The 12,551-nt window shown below is 40.4% G+C and overlaps 1 protein-coding gene across 10 annotated transcripts in view; it reads right to left on the reverse strand.

Annotated features, from left to right (window-relative positions):
• Positions 1-12,551, reverse strand: part of NFIA (nuclear factor I A) — a 576,975-nt gene that overhangs the window by 33,582 nt on the left and 530,842 nt on the right. For 8 of the 10 annotated variants that reach the window (XM_058717200.1, XM_058717202.1, XM_058717199.1 and 5 more), the window contains one exon: positions 5,685-5,776. The exons of the other annotated variants lie outside the window; for them this stretch is intronic. In XM_058717200.1, coding sequence (XP_058573183.1) covers positions 5,685-5,776 — 92 coding nt within the window. The remainder of the gene's footprint in view (positions 1-5,684; positions 5,777-12,551) is intronic. 10 annotated transcript variants of the gene reach the window in all.

The following is a 12,551-nucleotide window of genomic DNA, read 5'->3' on the forward strand; positions in this document are numbered from 1 at the left end:
CATTAATATCAACTGATCCTAGGACAAATTTGAAAAATAAGAGATTTGGGGTGGGACCAAGCGGTCATGGTGTCTCAAAACAGACGGATGTTCTGAAAGCTGTAGGGAGATGGACACCCCCTATTTTAATGAGTTACGAAGTGGGGGATGCAGAGGGATACGAGTCAAATAATGATAGTAGCAGAGGTAGCAGGCAAGTGAGGCAGAAGAATGGGACAGATAACTTGGCAGGAATGTTCAAACACAGCCACGAGCTGCGGTGAAATGTACAACGCAATTGCAAGATGGTTTGAAAGAAAACTAGCTCAAGGCAAGGCTAAAAAGAAGGCGATTCCATCTCAGTGAAGGGAGGAATTCACTGGAGGAAAAAAAAAAAAAAAACAGACTGGAAGGGAAGGAGGAGAAAAAATGGCTTTCAATTATCCACGTTATCTTTCCCTACCAATCATTACAGATGATGAATTGGTGCAATAAAAGCCAATATTCAATTTTTCCAATTTACATGGAAAGAAGGCCATAATATATTGTTAAAGGGAAGAAACAGCAAGTTATCAAATGGGGTATGTAATATGATCTCATTTTTGCAATATACTTGTATGCATAGAAAGAGTCTGGATGGATTTATATGGAAATGTTAACAGTAGGACTACAAGTGATTTTTATTATTTTTCCCATCTGTATTTTCCACAATTAACATGCATCATGACTGTAATGAGAGAAAGTCATTATTTTTAAACTTTCTTATGAATCATTTAGATTCAAGCAATGTATGCTGACCACCCACTATGTGCTGGGCATGAGAATCAGTACTTTGAGAGAGGTCAGCACACAATTACTGTGGATTTTGTTGATAAACTGCCTACTTTTCCTATTTGCTTTACAGAATTTCACGCTCTTCAGAGGTGAAAGGGCCATCGGAGTTTATCGAACGATTACATTTTAAAAGTTGTGGTGAAACACACATAACATAAACTGGACTGTCTTAAACCAATTTTAAGTGGACAGTTTAGTGTTATTCAGTACGGTCACGCTGCTGTGCAGTCATCACCACCAACCATCTCCAGAACTCTTTTCATCTTGCAAAATGGAAACTCCACACCCTTTAAACAACAACTCTCCATCCCGCCATCCTCCCATCCTGCAGCCACCCTGCTACTCTCTCTATGAGTCTGACTCCTTCAGGAACCTCACATACATGGGATCATACAGTATTTGTCCTTTCAGGACTGGCATCTTTCACTTAGCATGACATCGTCAAGGTTCATCCGTGTAGCATACTGCAGAATTTCCTTCATTTTTAAGGCCAGATCATATGCACTATACCACATTAAAATGGTGTATGCACAACAAAATGTATATGCCATATTTTGTTTATCCTATGTGTCTGTGCATGGAGACCCGGGTTGCTTCCACCTTTTGTCTATTGTGAATAATGCCAAGTACATGGGCGTACCAATACCTCTTCAAGACCTTGCTTTCCATCTCTTGGATATATACTGGTGATTAGATTTTAATACGGTCTCAGATTAAAAAATTTTTTTTTCAACGTTTTTTATTTTTGGGACAGACAGAGACAGAGCATGAACGGGGGAGGGGCAGAGAGAGAGGGAGACACAGAATCGGAAACAGGCTCCAGGCTCTGAGCCATCAGCCCAGAGCCTGACGCGGGGCTCGAACTCACGGACCGCGAGATCGTGACCTGGCTGAAGTCGGACGCTTAACCGACTGCGCCACCCAGGCGCCCCAATATGGTCTCAGATTTAAAAGCAGGGAGTATGCTCATAGTATTCCAGAGCTGAGCATCAGTCAGTGTGGCTCACCAGCATGTGAGGCCTTCGTGAAGCACAATGGTTAGAGAAAACAGGCCTTGCAGTCAGCAAACTGGGTACAAATTCTTCCTCCACTTCTCACTGCTTATGGCCATGGGAAAATGAATAATCTCTTTAGGTCTCAGTTTCCTCATATAGAGTGGAGATAATTATAGCTACCCTATTGGGGTGGCTGCAAAGATTAGTTGGGAAATGTACCTAAGGTACTTAGTACACAGAAAATGCTCAATGAATAGAAGCTCTATATAATTAAAGAATACTTTTTTAAAAGTTGTTGTTGGTTTTTTAAAATTTATTTTGAGAGAGAAAGAGAGAGAGAGCTGGGGAGGGGCAGAGAAAGAGAGGGAGACAGAATCGCAAGCAGGCTCTGCATGGTCAGCACAGAGTCTGATGTGGGGCTTAAACTCACGAACGGCAAGATCATGACCTGAGCCAAAACCAAGAGTTGGACGCTTAACCGACTGAGCCACCCAAGTGCCCCAAGAGTACTTTTTATAAATAAAGTTCTTACTTTCTTTATAAACTGAAAGCTGCCTATTTAAAAGGTCTACACAGTCGTTCAAGTTCTATCTGCTACAAAACAACAGAGACCATATCTAATCTGTCTCCTATAAGTCAATGCTTCAGTTATGTTGAAGAGATTTCCACTGGGAACTGGTCTTTGGAGAAAGGGACACCATTTGACCTTGCGTTTGTTCATGCATTTGTGTACCTCTTCTGCATTTGTAAAGCTCAAGTACCTGCTTGGCTGACCCTTCAATTTTACTTCTCTAAAGGTAGAAAGCAAAATGTCGTCTCTCCAGAAAACTTTTCTATAATTCAGTTAATACACATTTCATGCCTCATCAACAAAAGCATCAAAGGTAGAAAAAAATGCAAGCTTGTGTAGAAAATTACTAATCTGCAGGCCATGTTCAAATTAGGTCTTAAAAAATTCCTGTAAAAAAAGAAAAACCAGACTCACTTCTGAACTAATGTCTTCTCAAAAAGGAGATTATTTTTTAAGAATATGACCATTTTTTTTTCAACGTTTTTGTTTTTTTTTTTTTTTTTTTAATTTATTTTTGGGACAGACAGAGACAGAGCATGAACGGGGGAGGGGCAGAGAGAGAGGGAGACACAGAATCGGAAACAGGCTCCAGGCTCCGAGCCATCAGCCCAGAGCCTGACGCGGGGCTCGAACTCACGGACCGCGAGATCGTGACCTGGCTGAAGTCGGACGCTTAACCGACTGCGCCACCCAGGCGCCCCCCATTTTTATCTACATCTATACATGTCTAACACTTTAAATGGTTCCGGAAAGTAGTTCCTTTTTTTTTTTTTTTTAAAGAGTTAACATATGCTCCTTAAAATTAAAAGATTTTGAGCATAGGGGCACCTGGGTGGCTCAGTTAAATCAAGAGACCCTTGGTTTTGGCTCAGATCACGATCTCACAGTTTGTGAGTTTGAGCTCTGCATCGGTCTGGGTTCTGCATTGACAGCTAGGAACCTGTTTGGGATTCTTTCTCCCTCTCTCTCTGCCCCTCCTCTGCTCGCTCTCTCTCTCTCTCTCTCAAAATAAATAAATAAATAAAAATTAAAAAAAGATTTTGAGCATATCATTTTTACCTTAGGATATATACACACACATTTTTTTAAAAATGACAACTCCATTGGGGCGCCTGGGTGGCGCAGTCGGTTAAGCGTCCGACTTCAGCCAGGTCACGATCTCGCGGTCCGTGAGTTCGAGCCCCGCGTCAGGCTCTGGGCTGATGGCTCGGAGCCTGGAGCCTGCTTCCGATTCTGTGTCTCCCTCTCTCTCTGCCCCTCCCCCGTTCATGCTCTGTCTCTCTCTGTCCCAAAAATAAATAAAAAACATTGGAAAAAAAATTAAAAAAAAAAAAAATGACAACTCCATTAGTACAGTTTCTCATAAGACAATTGGGATGGTTTTCTTCAAGATGAATGTGGCAGGTGTAACTGTGTTAAGAAACATTTAAGCTGTTGTCCCTACGATGCCAAATATTTAACAGACACCAAAAAAAATTCAGTTCCAGATGCCAAAATTGGGTCTAAATGACATCATTCATCCAGATGCGTGGAGAATCTGGATTTTTAAGAATTGAATTTTTGTGGTCAACATCATGAAGACTCAGTTTCTGGGTTCAATAAGGCATTTGTGAAACAAAGCCTTTTGGAATATAACATGTTTTGATTATAGAGAAACAAATTGAAAGGAACACAGGGTACCATTTCAGTGCTATGAATCACAGATTGTATAAAAAAATACTATGTAAAGTACAAACAGGACATTTCCAAACTGCATATTTGAGGTTCTTAATGAAGTAACCCAAGCACTCTGGGGCTTCAAGAAAAGCAATCATTCAATATAGAGCCACTGTCCCCGGTTCCCCCCTCCCACTGAACTTGAACACATGAGCCAAAAGTACAAAATCAAATTTTAATGCATCTGAGGTAATTATTCAACTTCCAATTCACCAGTTAAGCATTTGAAGGTATAGGAAAATAAGCAATAAACCGGAACAATTTTATGGCAGGTCCAGAGTAGATGTTAATCCCAGAAGCCAAGGATATGCCCGCTTCAGGAGGAACAGCAGAAGTGGGAAATTCAAGAGTTAACCTGCTGCCTCCCCTTTTTGCTCCCCTTCCCCTCCCAGCTGCCTCCTCTGAGGCTGTACTTTCTGTGACCCCGCTTTGGCGTAAGGAAGGCTTCAGATGCAATGTAGTTTCACCTGCACTGTCGACACAGCAATAAACTAAAATCCTTTACAGAGTGAGCAAATGGACCCAGGAAGGCAAATCTATCCCGTTGATAAGTATCTGGTCATATTCTTATAAACAAAGATGAGTAGTTACAAATTTGGCATCTGGAGATTACACACCCAGGCATATGCACAAAATATCCCAGGGAATTTTTTCAAACAACATGCTGAGAACCTCACAAAGAACATACTTTATGTCAATCATGATAGTATATAGTTCCATTCTAATTAGGAAATCAGAGAGTAGTTCCTATCCAAACTTTAATCTAATTCTATTTCACAAACTTCAAATATCTCTACATCTACTACCTTTGAACTCCAAGTCTCTCACTGTTTCTTAATGAACAGCAGCCATTTCAAAACTTTTAAAAGGGATTTCTTCTCCTTGACCTATACTAGGACAAAACACAACTGTCTACTGAAAAACAAGCTCTAGATGTCGTCGTACACTCTTTTCTCAATCACCTACCTCAAAATATGACATTATAGTCGCATATGTCCCCTCCCACCCTGCTGCACCTTGCTCTCTAGTGGCCAGCGTAACCAGTAACAAATATCACCTATTTCTGCGCCAACACCAGCAACTTAATAGGACTCAGAAACCCTTTCTTTTCTTTTCTTTTTTCAGAAAGTTTGCCAGGTTCCTGGGGACCCTATAGTGAATACAGAAGAGTGGCTGGTTCCCCCATTCCCTGGATGCACTCTGATTTTAACAGCAACCAGAGTGGACTTTTCCGGGTAGAGGTATACTTTCCATCTGCTTGCATGTAGAGAGACCAGAATTCCTAGACAAGGAAACACACGCTATCTAGCACTGGGAAACCTTTCTCACCACCGCAAAAGGAGTTCTGGCACAGAACCCTTCCTCTTCTACCCTCTCGATACGAGAAACGAAAAATCGCAGACAGCGTTTTCCACAATTTCTGAGAACACAGGGAAATGTGGCTGTAGGGCCAGGAAGGTTGGGGTCAGGAGGAAAGGGGACCAAACAGGGGCTGGGAAATGCAGCCTGTTGTGCCAAAAGACGAATTACAATGCACCTGATGAATAAAACAAGCTGCACCACATACAGAAAAGATGAGAGCGGCCCACCTGTGTCTGTTGAGGGATATTTACAAAGCTTGGATCCCGTGGTCCAACACTGACGAATCGGTTTGCGGGGGAGGTGCTGGGTGTCGAGTAGGCTGTGAAGGGAAGGGACACATGCGTTCAGGAAGCAGCACGAGATTGCACACACAAACAACACCAAAACACACAGTCTCTGAGCCTACGCAGCTGATTAACAAGGAAATGTGCAAACACTGTAGCTAGCAAAAGGGATCTGGCTAGCAAGGGCATTTGAGACAGTCATAAAAGGGAAGGGGTGTTGGCTTCTAAAGACTGTTGGAGTAAAACGATGTCAAATTGGTGCTCAGATGAGTTCTTTTCTCCTTCCGTCATACAAATTAGAACATGCAGGACATTTTTGCAAACTATACTTTCTGAGTTAAACATGAGCTCAGGAATCAGAAAGAGATATCCTAGTCCTTACAGCACAGGGAGAGAGAAATTAGATAGAAAGGGGGAGGAAAGCAGTTCATTTTACAACCTTGCTTTTCACACTATTGCATTCCCCAAAATCATGAGACATTCCTGTGCCTCTATAGCTAAATACTGAAGAGGAGTCTTTATAGAAGAAGTTAATGGGTTCTCCAGAAAGGAGGTGGAAAACCATTTAGAACCAGCTGTCTTTATAGGTCCCAGGAGAGTGTCTAGAATCTCTATGATGCACGAAATGTGCTTAAAATATTAATATTTGGGGGTGCCTGGGTAGCTCAGTCGGTTAAGTGTCCGACTTCAGCTCAGGTCATGATCTCACAGCTCGTGGGTTTGAGCCCTGCGTTGGGCTCTATGTTGACAGCTCAGAGTCTGGAACCTGCTTTGGATTCTGTGTCTCCCTCTCTCTCTGCCCTCCCCCCTCTCAAACATAAATATTTAAAAAACATTAACATCTAGTCTTCCGAGCCTAGAACCTTTCTGTTAAAGGTACAAACTATCAAGATCCTGTGTAAACCAAGCTATCACCCTGGAACCACACTTCAGTTTCCTATCCTTTCACAGTAAAGTTTTGTTGTTGGTTTTTATATATACAGAACTGTATATATATTTTGGGTTTTACATTTATATTTGAGAGCTTCACTCTAGTTTAGTGAGAAAAAAACTCAGCGGCTTTGGTGTTTTGTTGGCTTATAAATCCAAATGTGCATTTGGTCCTTTGGTGTCCTGCAATACCCTTCTCTATCACAAACTCCCGATATTTATTCGCATTCTTTCTTTGTACTAGAACTTTTAGATAGACTCTTGCTTCATTTCAAATCTGTTAACAATGCTTGTAAAAGGGGCCAAATTTTTCGAACTAACTCTAGACACACACCATCTAAAAGATGAAAAGGGTCTTCAATTTTGAAAAAGCACAGATAACTGAGGGAATCATACCAAATCCCTTTGCCAGATTTCTTTTTTCCTTTTTGGCATCATCTGCTTTGTTTTTGATTTTCTGTTTTACAGAAAGCCGCTCGGACTTCTTGTTTCTTTTGTGAAGCACAAAAGATATCTAAAGATAAAATTTCCACCAGTTTGGCCCAAGTCCTGTTGGTCATCTTTGGTAAGAGCTAAGTCACCCCCACCGATCTGTGATGGTCACATGGTGTGGCTGTGTTAAACCAGCATGGAATAGTGGATGGACATGAGGATCCTCTGATGTCTAGTAATAAGAAAGTTTTGTTGTAGTATTTGTTTTAGAAGGATTTGTCCAGTAATAGCTTTATATAAAACAATCTAGATGTATGATGTGTTATACTGTCTAGTCATGTGAATCTGCTGATTTCCTTCCCAGCCCATCCAACGTTAGACTAAATTGAACACAATGGAAAAATACCTGTCGATGTAGCCTTTCTGTATGTACCTCTCACTCACTGGTATGGCAGAAATTTAAGTTTTTAAAAGTTCAGTAAAAGAATTTTTGTTAATTGCTTTATTCAGCCTATTGCTTTGCTTCGAGATGGTTTAAGAAGTTTCCATAGAAAATTATTATTGAAAATGATGGACTATAATTACCTGGTAGTGAATTTACCTGCTCCTAGGGCATAAAGAGGATGTGGGAGAGATAAGGAGGAAGCTAGTAGATGAAATAACCTGTCAAACCTCTCAGTGGTTGATGGGGGGGGGGGGGGGCGGGGGGAGTGTTCCTTCACACGTGAATAGAATGGGAAGGTGAGAAGGAACAATAAAGGTATGAGGAGTATGCAAAAGGTACGAGACTAAGTGATTGATGACAGATGCAGAGATCTGAATCCTAGAGAACTGTGTGTGCGGGTCTGCACTGGTCACAACAGACACACCACAGGATTTCCTATGATGCTTTTGCCGCACTGGTGACTTCAGAAACAAGCACGCTGACTGATCCCAGGATTCATGTTTTGTTTGTTTGTTTGTTTGTTTGTTTGTTTGCTTTTACTAAACCCAGGAAGGCTTGCACTCCATTCCATTCTCTATTGTTTGCCAGACCTAAATGGTGCCATTTGGAAGGTTTAGCATACAAATAATTTAGCCACTCAAAACTGCTAACAACTGGCTATTTTTTCTTCTTCAGGCATAGAGACCAACTTTGAATTCTCAATTTCAAAATATCCCAGAAGGCCTTTAAAGCTTTCATAGGCATCCTAAAACTGTTGCAAAGTTTGGTCTTTAAAACAAGGGCAACAGTGAGAGAGGTGGTAGAGTGTTAGCATTAAAAAAAAAAAAAAGAGAGAGAAGGAAAAGAAAAGAAAAGAGAAGAAAAGAAAAGGAAAGGAAAAAAAAAAGGATATTACAACTACAAAAACCTGCGAATCTCTGAGTACCCAAGTCATCAAATGGAAGAAATGGTGCCCAGGGAAATTTATTCTATAGAAATGTAGCTTCTGGGAAAACTCAAGGACACAGGGAAAACAAGGAAAGGAAGAAAGAAAGTCTGACTCATCTTTCATTATGGTAGTTACAATAGCCAGCGTGTTCACCTACAACAGGATGTAGTTCCAGAAATGAGGTGACATTAGTTAAATTTGATTTTTTCCAAAGAAAAAGTGGAATAAGGGAGTTATACTATTTAATAAAAACCTCAATTGCAACTTTTTATTAAAACAACCACATATACCATAGCAAATCAATTATACATGCATAGTTAAGAGCTTTCAACATGAATATAAAATCAAGTAAAGGGGGCAATGTGGTAATTAATTATATACAACTGTATTTATTATGCTATTATATCACATTCATATCTTTCTTTTTTTTTTTTTTTTTTTTTTTTTTTTTTTTTTTAAATTTTTTTTTCAACGTTTTTTATTTATTTTTGGACAGAGAGAGACAGAGCATGAACGGGGGAGGGGCAGAGAGAGAGGGAGACACAGAATCGGAAACAGGCTCCAGGCTCCGAGCCATCAGCCCAGAGCCTGACGCGGGGCTCGAACTCACGGACCGCGAGATCGTGACCTGGCTGAAGTCGGACGCTTAACCGACTGCGCCACCCAGGCGCCCCTCATATCTTTCTTAATTATAATTCTGGCGTTATTTACAGCAGCAATAATCAAATGCTGCAGAAAGAGCTTCAGGAAATCATGAAATCCAGAAAATAATTTTCTGGGAAGATTATTATAGGCATTTTTTTGAGGATCCTGGAGGGATGATTCAGGGGCATTTGACAATTTTCTGATAAAGTCAATAGGGAAATCAATTTGCTTATATAATCTCATTGTAAAAGTCCTCACGGCAAAGATGACTATTAGAAATCAAATTATTGATTATTTGCTTCTGAAGCAGAAGCTTCGTTTGTTGTTGTTGTTGTTTTTGCTTTTTTTTTTTTTAAGCAAGTCTTCTTACCCACATGAGCAGTATCATCATGGACTATTTTCCTAATGTTATGGATGAATATTCCTATTAGAAGCTTTCACCAATTTTATTGTCACTAATAAGACCATATTTTTCCTCTTTCTACTGTATTTCTTCCCATTATCCAATAGTCTTACTTTGGCATTAGCCATAGTGATAAGTATCAAAATCCTAGACCAGAATTTGATCCCATATCCAGAAAATCCTATTCTTCTGTGTTACCCACTTACCATACACGTTGCTAATTATATAGTCCTTCACTTAGTGCAAATCCTGTCTCAGTATGGTCAGTTGGAAGGATGGCTCAAGAACTGTTCATTCTTTATAAGTAATACTTTTACAAGGCCTCTTGAGGATGCCAGAATCTATCTCTAGCGGGGACTATGAGGCGGGCATGAGGCAGTGGGCAGAACAGTGGCAGAGATTGCCCTTTCAATCTGCTCTTTACCACTGTGCAGGTAGGTGTTCCCTGGGAGAACTTAGCCTTTCTGTCTTCAGAAATGATGTAACTGACTGCCTGCAAGCCTAAAAGAATTCCTACGTTTATTGTTCCCAAGGTGTAAGGCTTTGTTTTGTTTTGTTTCTTTTTCTCAATAAGAAGATGTAAGAGATGTGTCCGGATAAAGAAATCATGATATTTCCACATAAATCCATTTTGAGTCTGCAATGGCCTTCACCTATAAAATCAAAGCTGACCACGGTGTTAACAAGGTGGTCAAACTGTCTTGAACAAAGATGCTTGGAGCCTTCCTTGTTTTTGGGGAAAAAAATATGACCGAAGAAAAAGATATTAAAATATTTGTACCATTGTCAGTTGACATTTCCTTAAGTTAAAAACTGTATCATTAAAATCACCCAAATCTGACAAACTAGAAAATTAAAAGGAGGCAGACAGAATCAAGGTCTAGTTCAAATTTAGCAACCACTAAAATATGTGTAATCACTGAAAGGGCGAAAGGGAGAACATTTAGACAGATGTCTTTGCGGGGAGTGAGTGCCCACAGGGAGTGCCCACAGGGAGGCTGAGGGGCTGATTCCCCTCTAGCTGAACTGCTTGAGGGGAGCGATGGCCAGCCCCTCTGTCCTGACCAGGGGGAAGTGACATAGTGAGGCACGTTGGCAGAAAAGAAAATGTAAGAGACCTGGTGAGCTTTGAGGCTCTGTATTTGCTTCCACACACAGGAAACAATGAAGTCCCCTAAACCTTGGTAGCCTGGCCTACAAACTGACACGGAGTTTGCAGAGAGATCTGGGTTGTGTTTCATCAGACTCCAACTCTACAGAAGGAGTGAACATCCCCTTTTTCATTCCCTTAAGCTCTACCAAGTCTAACCTCTAGAGTGCCTCAAAGAGAGATATTTTAATATATTTAAATATTCATATTCATTCTCTCTCTCCATCTGTCTCTCTGTCTCTCTGTCTGTCTCTCATGAACACCTGCTCTGTGCCAGGCTCTGTACTGAGCACTATGGGAAAGCCAAAGGTGAGCAAGACACAGTGCTATCTGAGAATGCTAGCGTCTAGTGGTCAGAGAGGAGTGTAGAAAACGAAAATATGGTATTAAAGGTGATACAAATAAAACTCGGTGAGATGTTAAAGGACAGAAAAGGGACACCTGGCAGGAGAACAGGAAAAGCTGTGCAGAGGAAATACGGATGGCTTTTGCGACAGGCTGTAAAAGATGGCGTTGGCTGACAGGTTCAGATGGATGGGGGGAGAGGGTCCCACAGGAAGCAGCATGGGCAGAGGCGTGGAAGCAGGAACTGGAGGCAGGAATCCGAGGATCAATCACGGAGGGAAAGGAGAAAAGACAGGACGGTGCAAACCACGTTTTGCCATTTAGCTCAGGAAGGTAACATGTTAAGAATCAGAAACCTGAACTATTTGAAAACGGAGGGGAAGAAGTCCATTGAAATTGTTTTTCTTTTAAGAAGAAGAATAAATAATTCATAAAATGAACAAAGTTATCAACTTCCCATTCTGAACACCACTAAGATCGCTTGACCTCCCCACACTCTAAACTTTTCCCTTCATATGTCAAATATTAATAGGCACGTCACATGTTCCCTCATTTTCAGAAACTCAGACATACTCACATGTGGGGATTTCCCTCCAAAAAATACCTAGTCAAAAATTCAATTTCATAGACTTTAATGTGATTCTACCACCTGCCCAGGAATGTGCTAGTTATTGGACAGAGGTAATCAAAGCAAGTTCAGGAATGCAGACTTGAACAGATCCCTGTGTATTCAAGTTGCAATTTTATTAAATGTTTATCAGTGACACGTGACAGTGAAGAAAAAGTGCATGAGACAGCGTTCGGTGGCAAACTTGAAACAGTGAGATGATTAAACACCTAATTGAAATAGTTTCTAGAATCTTAACTGCACTATTACATTATTAAAAAAAAATGAGAAGCCCCGTGAGAAAACTTTCATTTCTTAAAAAAAAAAAAAAAAATGCAGTAACTATCAGGAAATAGATTGGCTAATTTCTAAATGAAACCCATTACAGTTTAACTCAAATGAGTTAACTCAAATGAGGAACTTGAAAAGCACTATTTCTTGCAAGGTCACAAAGAAATGTTGGAGGATATTGGAGTGTTTTTCCTTTAAAGAAATCTATTGGTATCGGCAACTTTACAGGGCCTGGGTTAGCATTATTCATATCATTATATAGCCCAGGAAACACATACAGCTTTTCCTACACATGATCCAGTATTCAGAGATTTAGAAATTCCCACATGATTGGCTGGATATTGTAGTTGTCATCCAGATGTTTGGAATCTAGAAGATAACCACACTGAATTTCCAGTATTTTGATCACATCTGTGCAGTTACCTCCTTCTATTATCTCTGTAAATCTTTTGTCTGCACAAACAAGTTACCAACAACAACAAAAAAGACACAGCCCTCAGGGCATGAAATTAAAACCTACTTATTGCTAGTAAATTATTATAGAACAACACACCCATAATCTTTGTTCCTGAAAAGCTAATGAATTCGAACTTTAATATATTAGCATTACTTAACATGTATGGGAACAATTTGC

The sequence above is a fragment of the Neofelis nebulosa genome, chromosome 2 (assembly GCF_028018385.1).
Source record: "Neofelis nebulosa isolate mNeoNeb1 chromosome 2, mNeoNeb1.pri, whole genome shotgun sequence".
Taxonomy (NCBI): domain Eukaryota; kingdom Metazoa; phylum Chordata; class Mammalia; order Carnivora; family Felidae; genus Neofelis; species Neofelis nebulosa.